Source organism: Nesoenas mayeri (genome assembly GCF_963082525.1).
Source record: "Nesoenas mayeri genome assembly, chromosome: W".
Classification (NCBI taxonomy): Eukaryota; Metazoa; Chordata; class Aves; order Columbiformes; family Columbidae; genus Nesoenas; species Nesoenas mayeri.
Genome location: NC_137553.1, coordinates 7,164,223 through 7,183,131, shown reverse-complemented (window position 1 = coordinate 7,183,131; position 18,909 = coordinate 7,164,223). Strand labels below are relative to the sequence as shown.

General features: G+C 39.4%; 1 protein-coding gene across 18 annotated transcripts in view; it reads right to left on the bottom strand.

Moving 5' to 3' along the window:
* Positions 1–18,909, bottom strand: part of LOC308051380 (vasculin-like) — an 86,570-nt gene that overhangs the window by 20,559 nt on the left and 47,102 nt on the right. For 12 of the 18 annotated variants that reach the window (XR_013923474.1, XM_080361795.1, XM_080361794.1 and 9 more), the window contains 7 exons: positions 16,316–16,473; positions 15,606–15,829; positions 14,860–14,926; positions 10,920–11,104; positions 10,005–10,145; positions 9,365–9,529; positions 855–1,039 (listed from right to left, as the gene is read on the bottom strand). Coding sequence is in view for 17 of the 18 variants with exons in the window: in XM_080361795.1 (XP_080217921.1) it covers positions 855–1,039; positions 9,365–9,529; positions 10,005–10,145; positions 10,920–11,104; positions 14,860–14,926; positions 15,606–15,829; positions 16,316–16,473 (1,125 nt within the window). In the remaining variant the exon portion in view is untranslated. Of the gene's footprint in view, positions 1–854; positions 1,040–9,364; positions 9,530–10,004; positions 10,146–10,919; positions 11,105–14,859; positions 14,927–15,100; positions 15,157–15,476; positions 15,501–15,605; positions 15,830–16,315; positions 16,474–18,909 lie in introns of those variants that run through there. The other 6 variants (XM_080361783.1, XM_080361784.1, XM_080361782.1 and 3 more) reach the window with 3 other exon arrangements.

Here is an 18,909-nt window from a genome sequence, read left to right as displayed (position 1 = left end):
GTTATTTTTGACTATAAGACAGAGGCAAACCTATTTATCAGCAGTCTCTAGCAGCCAAAGATTTCTGTCTCCATAGCCAATGGTGAAAAAAAGTAACAGAGCAGGGTGCATTTCACTTTTCATACTCATGAGGGATAAAAGATCATGAAAGTTTCCTTTGTAGGTACTAGGAACAGGAAAAGTTCTCTAGTCCAATGTATATGTAGAATCTATCACTAAAAATAAAAATAAAAATCTATCACTACATTTCTGTAGTTGCCAGGAACAGTAAGAATTTAACAGAGCTCATGACAAGCTCACCTCCAGACTGAGTTGTGATTTCCCAGCAGTATCTCTCTCTAACAGTTGCTACTGCAGTTACTTTTATGAGATACTAAAATTGTTTCCATTCTTTTTTGAAGTTACTTTCTCCCTTTCCAGTGCACTGTCTTGTGATATCACTGATATCAGCTACAGAAATATTTCATTTCTTTAACGAGGAAAAACTCACTGGAGTTTTACATAAGATGCAGCATTTAAAGTATTATTAATACAAATAACAGTTACATGCATTGTTTTTCTTAGACATGCAGACCAAAATAAGAGGGATGAAGTCACTATGTAGTTTGCTTTATTTCTTTATAATGAAATACACATTTTTAGTAAAGCAAGTTTAAAATGTCAGTACACAAGTCTAGTAGAGACAAAGTATATTCCATGTTAAATTAGTATGTCTAAAAGTTAGACTTCGACAGTACTCATTAAACATTTTATGTGTTCTCAGTTTTCAGATTCCGACTTATGAACTAGTAAGAATTTAAAACATGTTCACTTACCATGAAGGAACACTCTTTATATTATAATAAAGTACATACCTATGCTCTGCCTCAAGTGAGCTTGAAAGAACATCTGCCCGAGGGAAAGCTGAAGATTGAATGATCTGCTCAGATGTAACTGGAGCATTGCCGTTCTCTTGCAGAATTTCATTTTCAAAGTTTTTGTTTATATCTCTCTCATGATAAGGACTGTTGCTGTTGTGCAAGTTGAAGGACTCATCACCCTGTTAAAAATAATTACATATTACAAATAAAGTTTAAAAATAAATTCCATTCACAAGTAAATGTCTGCAAATGCTGCAACTCAGTGATTCTATTAAATTAAGCTTAAATGGAGATACTCTATACTACTTCAGGGGTAATTCTGTTCATACTTCTAGAGTTTGCAATACCTGGATACTACAGAAATCTTAAGTTATGCCACTGATCAAGTAATGTAGAAAGCAACTCCCATGCTCAGCCTCAATTTTTTTTCTACAAAGTTTCAAACATATAGTTTGAATTTCAAGATAAGTATCAAAGGCAGCTTAAGTAAGTTATCTGTTGAACTTACAAACAAGGTTCCTAATGAAATATCAGAGCCATGCTGTCCTGGTTTTGTTAAAAAACAAGTCTCTCTTTTAGTGAATGTTGCCTGTCAGGAAAGCCTTCATATTAGCTGCATTTTCCTGGAGAACCAGACACATGTTTTGGTAAACATAGCAATGGAATGCAAACTTATTGATAAGCATGGATGGACATCTCGCGAGAGGGGCAACGAGAAACAGGTGACCAAGAAACTGACCAATGGAGTATAACATTCCATTCACGTGAATACTTCATATAAAAGTGGGAAATCACGAGGATCATGTCCCTTTCCCTTCTTTTCCCTTTTGCTTATGGCCGACATTAGGAGAGGGCCTTGCTAGTCATCCCTGCGAACTGAGGCCTAGTGAGAGACTGAATCCAGCTCTGGTTGGCTGCAGAGTCCAGTCTAGGACTTCAGGTGCAGGCTGTGCAGTTGCTGAAACTTTCAAGATTGGTTTTGTATATTTTGTGTTATTTTCTCTATTCTTATTAGCAGCATTAGTAAAACATTTTTAATTTTTCCAGCTCTCTTCTCTCTGTCCTTCTTTTCCTCCCGATCACCTGTCCTTAATGGGAAGTGGGGAGAGGGAGGGGCAAAAGGGGGAAGTGGGGGGGAAGAGGACGTTAACAATATATCTGCTAGGGTTTTATTGTCACCCCGCAATCAAAACCCTCGACAGATAATTGGCGCCCAATGTGGGGCTCGAGAAAGGGGTAAATTTGGAGATTTTTGGCTTTCCTACTGCTCTGACGTACCTTTCAATTTTCTTGGCATGGTACCAACTGTGAAAAATGCAGTTGTGATTCGTGCTAAGATGTTTAATGTTTACAGGTATAACCAAATGAGGCACGGACTCTGAACTTGGAAAAGGAAAAGGTGGTTAAGTTCTATGTAAAAAGTTATGAAACTTGTTTAGGAAGTTATATTGATAGAGGGAACTAACACTTTAAGGGTTAAGCAACTATATAATAAGGGCCTACTAACAAGCTAACATTTTAAAACACATTATTAATATCTAGTTTAGAGCTGTATGTAACTAATTGTGCTAAAAAAAGCAGGACTTCATTAAATGCCGAGATAAGAAGTTCTACAGCACCAGCTGCAACCTTGAGGAGACAAGATAGCCAAGATTTACAGCAAAAAGGGGGAGCCAGTCTGGTTTCAGTCGGTTTGGTAGCTTGGGTTCCAGCCAGTTCCTCCTAATGAGCCAAAGGTAAAAAGTCCACTGTGACGAAGCTGAAGGAGCCTTCATCCAAAGACCCCTAAAGACCCTTCCTCAAATTCACCAAGTGACACTGCGCAGGCGCAACAGGGGAGGGTCAAGGAGGGGAATATGTAAATGGTTATCTGAGACTCATTTTAATAAAAAGCGGGAAAGGTCATGAATATGCATAGGCGTTTCTGGGGTCATTATGAATATGTAATACCATACTGTATTTAAGCACACTTCTTATTGTTAAAAGTGTGCGTGTTGGGTGGAGTGAATCCCCCGCGCACCCAGCGCTGTTTTGCTTATGCTCTAATGAACACGTTTTTACGGAACACAAGGAAATGGATTAAATGTTGTTTATCCATAGAAAAAGCGTAAGTTATTTATTTCACAACTCATAGAGTTGTGATACTTGTGCATCTGCTTCAAATATTATTTAGTGGTATTAAGGGAAAGTGAATTACATTGATTTAAAGATGTTGTGGCATAAGTTGTATCAACTATTTTCTAGATCGTGCTCGGTGATCCCATATCCGTGTTGGGCTTTCTTTTTGAATTGAAGTATTCATTATATAACAACAATAAACTGGACGATGGTTATGATGATACTATGTGGTTTGGCACACTGGTTTATTTCATTATACTGCAGCCGCTAATGAAATTCTACTCGTTTCTGCTTTACCTTGAAAAACCTCTGGGAGAGATTAAAGAGCAGTATGGCTGTGTTTGCTAATTGGTTGAGTGAATCTTTAGAAAGGCTGACTAACAATACTTTCATTTTTTCGCTAGGACAGTTTGCAAATGTTTTAGAGAGCTTTGAATATCCTTGGAGCTTTGATAGAACTGTGATGATGTTATCTGTTTTGCTGAATGTGTGTCAGTTTGTGTTACAGTTAAGAGAAATGAGGTTCAATAGGAGGTTTGCGTCTCTTTTTAGCCCTGAGATTTGCGGTGAGTCTGCGGAAGCTTGAGCAAAAAGCACTCCGAGGCACTCGAGAAAAAGCAAAACAGCGAAAGCTGCCACTGCAGCCACTGCCCCCCTAATCGCGGCTTCACAGGCTAAAGCTACAGCTCCTCCGCAGAGTTCCTCTGCCAAGGTTGCTGCAGATAATGTTACTTCTCCAGCCTCAAAGGCTAACAAGGCAGCCCCTCCTTCTTCACACACTGGTCACTGCTGCTGCTGTAACCACAGCAATCACTGTGACAGTCATTCAGACTCTGGAAATGAATCAAATGATGGTGAACCCATATCAGCATCAGTTGGCAGTTGTAAGAAAGTCACTAGAAAGACTACCCATGCAGCAGGTGATGTCACAGGGCTGACATAATCCCAAGGGGCATGATCAGCGCAGGGAGGAGATGAAGTGACCACCACTCAGTCCTTTTCTCCAGGTGAGCTGAGAGACCTGTGAAAAGGCTTCAGTTGTCGTGAAGGCGAGAATACTTTAACCTGGTTGCTCCGATGCTGGGACAATAGGGCAGAAATAATTGAATTGGAAGGTGGTGAAGTCAGGCAGCTGGGATCTCTGTCAAAAGATTCCACCATTGATAGGGCAATTTCAAGAGACGCTAATGCCACTACCCTCTGGACCCGACTCCTGGCAGCTATGGAAGTAAGATTTCCCTACAAGGAAGACTGTATATCCAGGTTAGGGAAATGGAATACTATGGAGAGAGGTATCCAGTTCCTGAGAGAATTAGCTGTGCGAGAGATCATCTATTTTGGATCAAACAGCCAAGAGGGGACAGACCCAGACAGAATCAACTGTACACAACCTCTGTGGTGCAGATTTGTACAAAGTGCATCACCTGCATATGCTAAGTCATTGGCAGGAATGGTCTGGTCAGCTGGAGGTGTACAAAATATTACTGAAGTGATTGAGCAGCTCCGTGAATTTGAGGACAGCCTTGCTGGTTCTCTATGGGCTTGTGTCTCTGCTGTAGAGAAACTGTGTGAAAAATCTGATGACGGGTTTGAAAAGCTGTTGCAAGAAATCAAAGAACTCAGAGAAGACACGTACCATTCACGACCTGCACAAACCTATGTTTCAGATATTAGGAGAAGGCGTTTCCAGTCTCGAGAGAGAGGAAAGAGGCAGCCTACAAAAAGAGGTTCCCTGTGGTTCTTCCTACATGAGCAGGGAGAAAACATGAATAAGTGGCATGGAAGACCTATCTCAGAACTTCAGGAATGAGTACGTGAGATAAAAGGAAAAACTCCTAGGAAGGTGGCTGCTCCAGTTTACAAAAGGAGCAGAAGAGATTCTGATGCTCTTGAAGGAACCTCTAATTCACACCCAGAGACTATGCAAACCAGAAATTAGAGGTGCCCTGCCTCCAACCAGGTGGAGGAAAGGGATAATAGAGTTTATTGGACTGTACAAATACGATGGCCTAGTACAACACACCCCCAGGAGTACAAAGCTTTAGTGGACACTGGTGCTCAGTGCACAATAATTCCTTCTAATTATAAAGGAACGCAATCCATCAATATTGTTGGAGTGACTGGGGGATCCCAGGAACTGACTGTTGTAGAGGCTGAAATGAGCCTAACTGGAAAAAACTGGGAAAAGCATCCTATTGTGACTGGCCCAGATGCTCCATGCATCCTTGGCATAGACTACCTCAGGAGAGGGTATTTTAAGGACCCAAAAGGGTATAGGTGGGCATTTGGTATAGCAGCTGTGGACACTGAGAAAATTGAGCAGCTGTCTGATTTGCCTGGTCTTTCAGATGACCCTTCTGTTGTAGGACTGCTGATGGTTGATGATCAGTAGGTGCCAATTGCTACCACAACGGTGCATCGCCGGCAATATCACACCAACCGAGACTCTTTGATTCCTATCCAGAAGTTGATCCATCAATTGGAAAGCCAGGGTGTGATCAGTAAGACTCGCTCACCTTTTAACAGCCCAATCTGGCCAGTGCGTAAGTCTAGTGGTGAGTGGAGATTAACTGTAGACTATCGTGGCCTGAATGAAATTAGGCCACCATTGAGTGCTGCTGTGCCTGACATGCTAGAACTGCAATTTGAACTGCAGTCAAAGGCAGCCAAGTGGCATGCTACAATTGACATTGCTAATGCATTTTTCTCTGTTCCTTTAGCAGCAGAATGCAGGCCACAGTTTGCTTTCACCTGGAGAGGCATCCAGTACACATGGAATGGCTTGCCCCAGGGGTGGAAACACAGTCCTACCATCTGCCATGGACTGATCCAGACCACAATGGAGCAAGGTAAAGCTCCAGAACACTTGCAATATATTGATGACATCATCGTATGGGGTGACACAGTGAAAGAAGTCTTTGAGAAAGGTGAGAGAATAATTCAGATTCTTTTGGATGCTGGTTTTGCCATAAAACGAAGCAAGGTCAAGGGACCTGCACGAGAGATCCAGTTTTTAGGAATAAAATGGCAAGATGGCCGTCGTCAGATCCCAATGGATGTGATCAACAAAATTGCAGCTATGTCTCCACCTATTAATAAAAAGGAGACACAGACATTCCTGGGTGTTGTAGGTTTTTGGAGAATGCATATTCCTGACTACAGCCAGATTGTGAGCCCTCTCTATCAAGTGACTTGCAAGAAGAACCAATTTGAGTGGGGCCCTGAACAACGACAAGCCTTTGAACAAATTATGCGTGAGATAACTCATGTGTTGGCCCTTGGACCAGTTCAGAATGGACTAGATGTTAAAAATGTGCTCTACACCGAAGCCGGAGATAATGGACTTTCCTGGAGCCTCTGGCAGAAAGCACCAGGAGAAACCTGAGGTCGACCCTTAGGTTTTTGGAGTTGAGGATACAAAGGATCTGAGGCCAACTATACTCCAACTGAAAAAGAGATACTAGCAGCGTATGAAGGAGTTTGAGCTACTTCAGAAGTCATCGGTACTGAAGCACAGCTCCTCCTAGCACCTTGACTGCCAGAGCTGAGATGGATATTCAAAGGGATGGTTCCCTCTCCACATCATGCAACCGAAGTTACGTGGAGTAAATGTATTGCATTGATCATGCAATGAGCTTGAACTGGAAATACCAATCGCCCAGGGATCTTAGAAGTGATTACAGACTGGCCAGAAAGTAAAGACTTTGGGATGTCTCCAGATGAGGAGGAAGTAACATGTGCTGAAGAAGCACCACCGTATAATACGCTTTCAGAGACTGATAAGCAGTATGCACTGTTCACAGATGGATCCTGTCATCTTGTAGGAAAACATCAAAGGTGGAAAGCTGCTGTGTGGAGTCCCACACGACAAGTTACAGAAGCCACTGAAGGACAAGGTGAATCTAGTCAATTTGCAGAAGTGAAAGCCATCCAGGTGACTTTGGACATTACTGAATGAGAAAAGCGGCCAGTACTTTATCTCTATACTGACTCATGGATGGTAGCAAATGCCTTGTGGGGGTGGCTACAGCAATGGAAGAAAAGCAACTGGCAACACAGAGGTAAACCCATTTGGGCTGCCACACTGTGGCAAGACATTGCTGCTCGGCTAGAGAGCCTGCCTGTAAAAGTTCGTCATGTAGATGCTCATGTACCTAAAAGTTGAGCCACCGAGGAACATCTAAACAAAGCAACAAGCGGATCAAGCTGCTAAGATTCAAGTAGCTGAGGTGGACTTGGACTGGCAACATAAAGGTGAACTTTTCCTAGCTCGGTGGGCCCATGATGCTTCAGGGCCTCAAGGCAGGGATGCAACATATAAATGGGCTTGCGATCAAGTGGTGGATTTAACTATGGACACCATTTCACAGATTATTCATGAATGTGAAACTTGCGCCAAAATCAAACAAGCGAAACGGTTAAAGCCTGTATGGTATGGGGGGCAATGGTTAAAGTATAAGTATGGAGAAGCTTGGCAGACTGATTATATTACACTTCCACAAACATGTCAAGGTAAGCGTTATGTACTTACAATGGTGGAAGCAACCACCGGATGGTTGGAGACATATGCCGTACCTCATGCTACAGCCCGAAATGCTATCTTGGGCCTTGAAAAGCAAGTCCTTTGGCAACACGGTATGCAAGAAATAATTGAATCAGACAATGGTACTAATTTCAAAAACAGTATTATAGACAATTGGGCCAAAGAACATGGTATTGAGTGGGTATATCATATTCCATATCATGCACCAGCCTCTGGGAAAATTGAAAGGTCAGTGGTTTGTTAAAAACTACACTAAAGGCATTGGGTGGTGGAACCTTTAAAAACTGGGATTCACATTTAGCAAAAGTCACTTGGTTGGTCAACACCAGGGCATCAGCCAATCGAGCTGGGCCTGCCCAATCAGAAATTCTTCGTACTGTGGAAGGAGATAGAGTCCCTGTAGTACACATGAAAAATATGTTAGGAAAGGCAGTCTGGGTTACTCCTGCCTCAAGCAAAGGCAAGCCCAAATAGCCTAAGAAGTCTTATCAATTGTAAAAACAAGGAGGAGAGTATGAACATTATCTAGCTAACTAAACTTGGTATATAACAGCATTATCCATAGCAGGAGGAAATGGTTCAATTAGCCAGTTCTGCACTTGTACGAAATCATACTTCAGAGTCCATGATCAAGACCATCCATCATCATTCTCCTCCCACTCACAGTGTTGTCTGCCTCCAGAAATTTTAGAATGCTCAGCAAAAATTTCTTAAGAACAAGTACCTCAGTAAACATATATTCACCTGTTAAATCATACACCTGAAGAATGCATCTCATACTGTCAAAGCAAATTCATAAAAATATTAAACAATTTTAATAGATTAGGGCAAAATAGCTTCTTCCAAGCATGATTCAGCTGCTGATCACAATTTGCCTCATTATTTCAGAGGTGAAATCTGTTACTGCAGGCCTTAAAATTCCATCAACAGAATCACATTATAATAGTCTGTTGCACAGTTATCTCCCTATCCACTCAGTTGCACACCATGTCTTCTATTGACGATCATTAAAATGACAATGACAACTACTAGTGACATGATTTGTTTAACATCTTTTCACACCTGTTAGTGAAACAGCAAGGGCAGGGAAGAGGACACGTGCACTTACCAACAAATACTCCAGGCTATGTGTTACATACACCTGCCCAAGGACATTACAATTTTTACTACTAAAAACCTCCCCTTTACCTTGCCCCCCACCCAAACACACTGCTTCTGAAAATCAGGGACAATAAAATACATTTGACATAAGTATGATGAAGATATTAAGAACTCAAGACAATTTCAGGAACAGAAATTCCCAACAAATTCATGTTCAGAATTCTGAAGCTGAAGACAGTGTTCCTCCAAGTTCTCAATTAAGAAGTAAAACCAGGTTCTTTATATATGCATAAATCAAACTACTGCCCCTATGACTAGTTTAACTTCTGGCTATCTAAACACTATAATTAGAAAGGAAATGGTTTGAGAAGCAGAACCAAGTTTTTCCATTGTTTTGCATAGGATAACTAATGTCCAAGGTGTGAAACACTCTTCTCTCAAAGATTAGGTTAGCATACTAAGCTTATTTATTCTTTTTATTGTTGCTAATAACTCAGGCACATTTGTCTATAACATGTATGAACAGATACTGCAGAAAGAAAAAAAAACAAACCACTAAGAAGCACTGGAGAAAGAACAGTACTTGGAACAACTTTTTAAAATTCATCAAAAGGTAATTCCTTTCCTTCATTTAGAGATCAAGACCATGATTTAACAGCTGTTTACAGCCAAATAAAAAGTAGTTTATGTTCAGTCTGAGAACTGTCACTGCTGGATCTACGATAGGTATGAACAAAACTACCTTCTCTTGCCCAGCATCATTATCGTCTTCATGTTCCTCTTCCACTCTATCTTGTTTCAATGCTTTCAAAAATTCACTCTTCTTATCAGTCCGTATTCTTGTCAATTTTGTTAAACGAGGCTGACCAACTTTGTCAATAAGGGATGATGAATTTGACTGATTACTCTAATGTGGGGGGGGGGGGGTCAAAAAAAGAAAAAATATTAGAAGTTTATTCATTGAGGAAACTTTGAATTAAAGACAAAGACTGTAGTTTCAGGTTTCATGTATATCAACAGTAAAAAGCAGATGGAAGATATTTCTATTTCAGTATATATAGTTCTTATATGTAATCCTAGAGATGAAGGCTTATGGAGCCCTACTAACAAACAGTGGACCTTCTGAAGTGCATCACACAGTTTTGAAGTTTACCAGGTTATACTTCCTAATGCACCATTTTTACTCCAAACATACGAAGTAATTATTGCAGTACTTAAAAGCCAGTGATGTGATGTAGCTTCCATATTTTTCTCTCTCACATTAACTTTCACAAAAATAAACTTATTTAATACAGTTCTGCATAAAGCCTACTGATCCAGTTATCCAACCAAATAAATTTAAAATTTGATAGAGTTGATAAAAACTACAGACATTGCTTTACCTCTTTCACTGAATTCTGTGATGCAGTAAATGCCTTGGCAGTTGATTTGAAAGGACTGAAATTGCTAATACCATATGCAGATTCATGAGAAAATGGATTCCCAAGTTTATTTTCTTTTGCTTGGTTTTTCCACTGTGTAGGCTAAACAAAAATTTAGAGTCATTAACTGCAATAGGGTTATTTTCAGGAATATTTAGAGAAGTGATTAAGCAAAAGCAAATCATAACTACAATCATAATTTAGAGCAAATACCTGTTTTATTGTGGAAAAGAGACTGTTTATGAGCAATTCATCCTTGCTCACAAATACTGTCTACACTTTTTATATAGAGTTATATTTACAAACAATTAAAACCCTCATATTTGAAGTATTAAGAATCAAAAACATGAGTCTGAATGGCTGAAAGTAGTGTTTTTAATGTAGTATGTTAAGAGAGTTAAGAACAGCTCCATCAGATGCTCTCAGGAGCACAGAAAAAATCCTGAAACAAAATCAAAAGATGAACACAGAAAGTTGCATATGAGATGGACCAGAATGACACTAAGCACATCTATATCAATAACTCAGATAAATTCTGGAGGTACTAGCTCTCCACTAGGTATATATTTTTCTGTTAAAAACATTTATACAAAAGGCATTTCTATTCTCTAAGTTAGAAGCATCCTTTTCACTCTCCCTTGGACAGCTCTTGCACTTCTCAAAAAAAGGTAAATGAGAAACAAAGAGAGATCCAATTACAGTATAGTTTAAAAAGAAAAATGAAAAAAAATGTTTCTGTTCACTTTCAGGATATTTTGCACTTAGCAAGATTTGAAAGCATAATACTCTAGGAACAGTACTCTCAGGGGTGAAATGAGCACATTCAGAATTAGAGCATGATTTTTTTCAGCATATTCACCAGTATCCAAGACTCACCTTTGCAGGTGGAGTAGCAGGTTTAGGGACTAATCCTTGATAAACACTCGTGCCAGTTCCATTCTTTACTGGCTGTGAATGAAGACTTCCTACTACAGGGAATCTAGATATCTGCAGTTCTTTTGTACTGCCCTTTTTAATGACCAGCATTCTTGGAGATCTAGATTTAGGATTCAAAGGGTACTCTGGAGGGGAAGGGGGGGGGGAAAAACAGTGTGTGTGTATATATACATATATATATATGCACGTGTATACATTCTTAAGTTCCTAGTTCATAGGGTACTGGATAGCCATATAGTCCAGAGCAAATAGGCATAAATCAGGAACTTGGTCCAGTATTAGTTCCACAAATAACACACTGTACAAACTTAGGTAAATACAAGTTCTGTTCCATTTTCCACAACCACCTTTTATAAAAATATTTCACTTGGCAATGCAGGAATTTTACTTTCACAAAATAAATACATCCTTCAGTCAAAGAAGCTAGCTACACAGTTCTTGTTTGCAAATCTAAAATCCAAATATTATTAGTTGTTAAGAGTTACCTAATCTTCAAAAGAGATTATGGTTTTCATATTTCCCTTTAAGTTTATTAAAGAATAATTACTCGTATATTAACAACTTATTTTAGAACCAAATGTTCCACACTGAGGCTCTATGAACATGAGAAGAGAGATGTATACTACTGTAGACCATGGTAATGCCCAGTTTATCTCTATGCCTCAGGTGGGGATAATAGAACATCTGAAGCTTACACCATTTCCAGGTTCAAGAGAGCACTAATTGGAGACATACAGTCAGCTGTCATACTTAGTGAGTAACTGACATTTAACAGTTTGAAAGAACACCTATTAAAAACAGTTCTAAAGTTTTTTTTTAAAAAAAAATAATAATAAAAACAACACCACACCACACTTTTGTTTTTTTTCACATGCATTCCAATGTTGCTTTAACAACCTTTTCCAAGATTATATCCTCTCTCTGCAAGCATTTCTACTTCACAGCCAGAGTCACCATATCCTACATTTAAAAAAACCCACTATCTTAAAAGCATAAGTGATTTTAGCTTTGTTTAGCAGGTACATGTTACAAAACATTTGTGATAACTGTATACTTAGCTCTCATTAAACTTTATTAAAAGATTTTTCATAATACTCACATGCTCCCATCCCACATATACGAGGTAAAATGGAATCTAACAGAAGCATATGTTTTTAACAGTCATTAGGAGGGGATGGTAACATTCCTGTTGTCCTAAATATTAAGTTTTCTTTAACAGGAAATAAAAATAGCCTTAATTTCAGTTTTTCAATTACAAAACAAGGCTTGCAATAGCAGAGCTGTAATAAAGAAAGATACCAAGCTGTAAGCTGTAACAAGCCACTGTACGTTATAGATCTATGTAGCTAACAGAATTGTTCCTTCCTTTGCTTGTGAAGAGCGATACCTAGAAAGCCTAAAAAACTTGCCCTCCTTCGGATCAAATTGAGCCACATCATGCAGCAGACACAGCCAGAGTGCTGCAAACGTTTTAAAACACTCAAGGTGCTATATAATTTTCCACAATTTGGTTAAGAAAAAAATTAGCTATTGTTACTCTTTTATTGAAAGATAACTATATTTCCTGACTTTCACATGAAAGCTGCTAAATACACAAAAATGGAAAGCAGTCCAATTGTTTCAGCTCCTCTAAAGTTCTTAGCAATTAGATATTTATACTGAGGGGTTGGCCTACACCTAGTATTACCTAAGAATGCAAAACATACTGGGGAAGTATAAGAAACAACAAATTAAAGTACCATTTAAAATAAGTAATAAGTTTCAGAACTCGGTATTAACAACAGTTTAAGTTGTAGCTTTTATGTTTAATTAAACTCATTTCCTCAATACGAAAAGTTCTTATTTTGAATACATTTATTACTTTAAAACCTGTGAAGTCTAAAGTTGCCACCTTCCTAGAATGAGCAATTCACTACTTAAAGCCCATAGAACCGTAAAGCATTAGCCAAATTTATCAGGTGGAGATGAGAAAACATACTCTCAGGATCAGCTTTCTTACAAGTAATTCATAAACATAGCCAACAGCTTAAGACATATGCTTCCAGGATGACACCTTAAATCTTGAATTGCACCTCAAATACTGTGTTCAGTTTTGGGTCCCTCACTACAAGACAGACTTTGGATATGCTCCAGCACCTCAATGAAGGGCAACAAAGCTGGTGAAGGGTCTGGAGCACAAGTCTTATGAGGAGCAGTTGAGAGAACTGGGGCTGTTGAGCCTGGAGAAAAGGAGGCTGAGGGGAGACCTTATCACTCTCTACAACTACCTGAAAGGAGGTTGTAGCAAGGTGGATGTCAGTCTCTTCTCCCAAGTAACAATTGACAGGACAAGAAGAAATGGCCTCAAGTTGTGCCAGGGGAGGTTTAGATTGGATATTAGGAAAAACTTCTTCATGGAAAGGGTTGTCAGGCATAAGAACAGGCTGCCCAGGGAAGTGGTTGAGTCACTATCCCTGGAGGTATTTAAAAGACATGTAGACATGGTGCTTAGGGACATGGTTTAGTGGTGGTCTTGGTAGTGTTAGGTTAACAGTTGGACTCAATGATCTTAAGGGTCTTTTCCAACCTAAATTATTCTATGATTTTCTGCAAACTAACCTGCTCTTTCCAGCCATCCTAGGTTTTTCTCCAAGATCTTTCAACAGCTTTAATCAGTCAGGAGCACTCTTACAAAGTCTTCAGCTAGAAATCACATCACTAGTTTAGGTGACGCACCTTCATCACATTTCTTCTTGGGAGACAGAGTCTTAACATCTTTACAAGAAGACGTACACTTGTTCTTGGAAAGATTCCAAGTTGTGCCTGCATCTACAGACCAACAGACATATCCAAATAGAAGTGTCACCTCTCTAACAAAAAGATACCTACATTGTAATACTATTCAAGTTTCACAGAATCACACAGAATCACAGAATGTTAGGGACTGGAAGTGACCTCTAAAGATCATCTAGTCCAATCCCCCTGCCGGAGCAGGAACACCTAGATGAGGTTACACAGGAAGGCATCCAGGCAGGTCTTGAATGCCTCCAGAGTAGGAGACTCCACAACCTCCCTGGGCAGCCTGTTCCAGTGTTCTGTCACCCTCACTGAGAAGAAGTTTCTTCTCAAATTTAAGTGGAACCTCTTGTGTTCCAGTTTGTACCCATTACCCCTTGTCCTATCATTGGTTGTCACCGAGAAAAGCCTGGTTCCATCCTCATGACACTCACCCTTTATATATCTGTAAACATGAATGAGGTCACCCCTCAGTCTCCTCTTCTCCAAGCTAAAGAGACCCAGCTCCCTCAGCCTTTCCTCATAAGGGAGATGCTCCACTCCCTTAATCATCTTTGTTGCCCTGCACTGGACTCTCTCCAGCAGTTCCCTGTCCTTCTTGAACTGAGGGGCCCAGAACTGGACACAATATTCCAGGTGTGGTCTCACCAGGGCAGAGTAGAGGAGAAGGAGGACCTCTCTCGACCTACTAACCACCCCCCTTCTAATACACCCCAGGATGCCATTGGCCTTCCTGGCCACAAGGGCACAGTGCTGGCTCATGGTCATCCTGCTGTCCACCAGGACCCCAGGTCCCTTTCCCCTACACTGCTCTCTAATCAGTCATTCCCCAACTTATACTGGAACCTGGGGTTGTTCCTACCCAGATGTAAGACTCTACACTTTCCCCTGTTATATTTCATTAAATTTTTCCCTGCCCAACTCTCCAGCCTGTCCAGGTCTCACTGGATGGCAGCACAGCCTTCTGGCGTATCAGCCACTCCTCCCAGTTTCCTCAATTGCAATCTATACCTTTTTAATATTCTAAAAAAATTCTTATGTTTCAAATAAAACAACTTCAGATCTCAGCTACATTTTTATATTTAGAAACATCAAAAATACTCACCCCACACACCGGCAGCTAAAGACTTATTCTGGTTTGGTGTTCTCTCATACTCAGGATTCAAAGATGGCTGAAAGGAAAATTTATTATTATTAAAACAAAAATTTAATAATAAGTTTTAATTGTGGGACCAATGAAATAAAGAATCACAATAATATCAGAAGTATGACCTCTGCTGTCAAAGATTTTTAAATGGACAAAGACTAGACACTTCCCCTTGCAATCCAAATAGATCAACACTCACTTGTTTCCTCTTCTCCAACAAAACGCCTCAAGCAGCAGTTAATACCATTATATGAACTGTCCAGAGAAAGCAAAACACAGTGATGTATGGTTCTTCAAAGAGAAAGCTCACCCTTCCCCTTACATCCTACAATTTTAGGTTGAAGCATGGGACCTCAAACAGCTGGTAGCAGAAAGATCACTTTGTTAGTACTTCAGATTTCCAGTAAGGTACTTGTGTAGAATTTAATACATACACATGCCACAGTAAACTGTGGTAAGATATTATGAAATAAACTTAGAATCCAATTATAAGTGACAATAATAAAAACATAATGATAAAAACTGGATATAAAAAGAGAAACAAGTTTGTGGACAAATGACTAACACCCTCTTACCTATGGGAAATGTGATCCCTTTATATGATAATCTGAAACCGGTGAAATCTCATGAAGTAGCTTGTAATCAACAAAATGGCACTTGCAGAAACAATGAAACCTTGTTTATTATAATTACAATTAACTTACAAAATCCTCAGCCTCAAACTGTTTGGGTACTTCCTTGTCTTCCTTTTTCCCAATTTCATTATCAGATACATTGTTTTCGTGCAGTCCTTGGCCTTTTCCATAGTGGAAAGTGCTGGTACCAGTGCAGGAACCTCCACCATGGTATCCCCCACGATGGTTTATATTTTCTGTATCATTTCTGCTTTGTGAACGCCAATCCTTCTTCTCTTTTCTCCCAAAATGCCCTTAGATTTGTAAATTTTAAAGAAATATAATTAACAGTTTTGAAAGAACATTCTACTCTTGAAAAAATTTGGTAGAGGAATTAAGCAAGCAGCTCTATACTCTGGGATGTGATAGCATAGTAAATTTAGTTTTCATTCATATAAGCAGCAGGGAAAAATCTCATAAAACAGCGCCAAAGAAAGATGACAGTAGTCCAACATTAAGAAGTCAAACCCTTTTTCTGGCTGCTCACTTATATGTTGCTGGCTAGAGAATTAACTTGAACACCTTCTTCTTAAGGGAAAAGTACACTCGGAATCACACTACTTAGAACTTAGTCATCACATTGTCTCCCAGAAGATCTGTCTTCCCATTACCTCTGTTCTGTTACAGAATACAGCATTTGGCATAGGACAGCTATTATCATCAGACTTTTTTCCTAGCCAAAGAGCTAAAAAGCAACGGTGTAAACTTATTTTAAATGTTCCATGAAAGCTAAATTATACCTCCATTAGGCCATCCAATGTTAGAATCACACCCATCTGAAGAGTTGTGTCTTCTGTGATTTGCTTCATAATGATTCTCTGTCCACAAAATGTTTTCAGAATGTTTCTCTAAGTTCAGTGATGACTGTAAAGGAGTACAAGTGGTAGACCTGAGATATCTGATTAATAACAAAGCTGAATTATCCGAACTGTAATATGTACATTACTTGTGGTATATACAATCCATTTTTAAAAGGACTATGAATGGCAGATAATACAGTAGTTCTCAAGTATGCATATGTTCAGAGTTATGTCATTATCTCCCATGGTAGCAGAAGCTATATCTTCCACTCCAGGACACTCAAACAGTGCTAAGGACCATGCTTGTGACACAAATTAAAAACCCAAGTGTTTATTTTGGTTTGTCAACAGAACTTAGCACAAGTGATGTGTGGCAGCAGAGGAAAAATAAAAAAGGTAACAAAGGATATGAGATCACAGTTTGGAAGGCAGGAAAGAAATCTGGGATCTTAATTTGAGTGGTTAGACTACACATGTGCATTACATAGAAAGCAAGGAGTTGCTTCGACCAGAGGCAGCTCTACCCAAAAAAGGCCCAGTTTATTAGCCTTGTCATTATAACTTAATAACGCAAATGTAACTAGTTATGAAATATGAGTAAAACATAGAGTCAAAAGTGTACAGATTCACAAATATACTTCACATTATCAGCTTATAAAGTAGGTATTATAGAAATTTTAAAGTAGTAAATCTTTAATATACCAGTAGGAAGTACTTTATAAAATAAAATCTTATGTTGAGAACAGCACTCAGAAGTCAAAACATATCCTGACTAGAACTCATACCTAACCAAAAAAGATCATGTCTTAGAGCAGCTGTCTTCTCTATGGCTTCTATCTGGCTTTACTATTTTAACACTATAATATTTCTTTCACTGTTAGACCTTAAAAAATCAAGAATAAAATTTCATTCTGTACAAGTAGCGCTTAGCCTTAGTGTTACACATGCCACATATCCCAGTGAGTGACAGCAGAGAGCTGTGTTACCTGGCACTTCCCTGCCACACAGCCAATCTTTGATACAGATGAAGCAAAGCCCCCTTCCCTCTAGCACATACTCTGCATGTATATTTCCATTGTATTGCACATGTACAAGAGATCCAACACTTCCCAGGACCATATTATCTACAAATGCATAAATGCACCTAAATGTGGAAGTGTACTATGTGAGCAAAGTAAGCTTAGTGATTCCAGGGAGTATCAACTTTACTGTACCAAAAGTATCAGCTTTCCTGACTGAAGCTCTCTCCCTCTCCAGACTGAGTAACATTCAGGGAAAAACAAAACAAACAAAACAAACAAAACAAACAAAACCAGTAATGGTGCATTGTTTGAAAATGAAAGCCCCAAGTTTATTTCAATAGTTATGATCCATTAACATCTAAACAAGCCATATTAATATTTAAAGTACTCCACTGGTCAAAGTGAGTAGAAAAACAAAAACCAACCAAACAAAAAAGTCACAGTAATAGGTTAAACTACTTCATAAAATCTGTTGAAGAGAATTATTTCCTTCTCCTCCACAACCACAAGACAATCACACAAAAAAATGACACCTAAGTTCTACTAACAATGCCTCAGCAGAGCTCAAGGTGCTGTTCAAAATCTACTGCTTAAAATTCAAACTCAAGTAAGCAATAGATATGTATTTCCAAATTGTATAGAAGTCAAATGAAAAGGGATTCCTTCTCAATTTGAGACCTGGGAAGTGAACTATTTCCTTGACAAACTTGGAAAGAGAGAAAAAAAAACCACCAGAAAATGACAAGAAATTATCAAAATATCTAAGTAGTTAACAAAGGTGTCCCATTGGACCTGTTGTTTACAAACAGAGAAGGACTTGTGTGTGGATGATGTCATGGTTGGAAGCCATCTTGGGCACAGCAATTATGAAACAATAGGGGTTTTGATTGCTGAAGAAGGAATGGGGTCAGCAGAACTGCTACCTTGGACTTCTGGAGAGCAGACTTTTACCTTTTTAGGAGCCTGGTTGACAGAGTCCCTTGGGAGGCTGTCCTGAAGGGCAAAAGAGATCAGGAAAGCTGGTCAATCTTTAAGATATAAATCTTAAAGGTGCAGGAGCAGGCCGTCCTCATGTGCCAAAAGACAAGCTGGCAGGAAGAAGACTGGCCTGGCTGAACAGAGAGCTTTGGCTGGAACTCAGGAAAAAAAAAGGAGAGTTTATGACCTTTGGATGAAGGGGCAGGCAACACAGGAGGACTACAAGGATATCACTAAGTTATACAGGGAGAAAATTAGAAGGACCAAAGCCCAACTAGAACTTAATCTGGCTACTGTTGTAAAAGACAAAAAAAAAAAAAAAAGTTGCTATAAATACATGAGCAACAAAAGGAGAGCTAAGGAGAATCTCCATCCTTTAGTGGATGCAGGGGAAAACACAGTTAAAGATGAGGGAAAGGCTGAGGTACTTAATGCCTTCTTTGCCTCAGTCTTTAATAATAAGACCAGTTGTGCTACAGGTACCCAGCCTCCTGAGCTGGAACACAAAGAGGGGGAGCAGAATGAAGCTCCCAT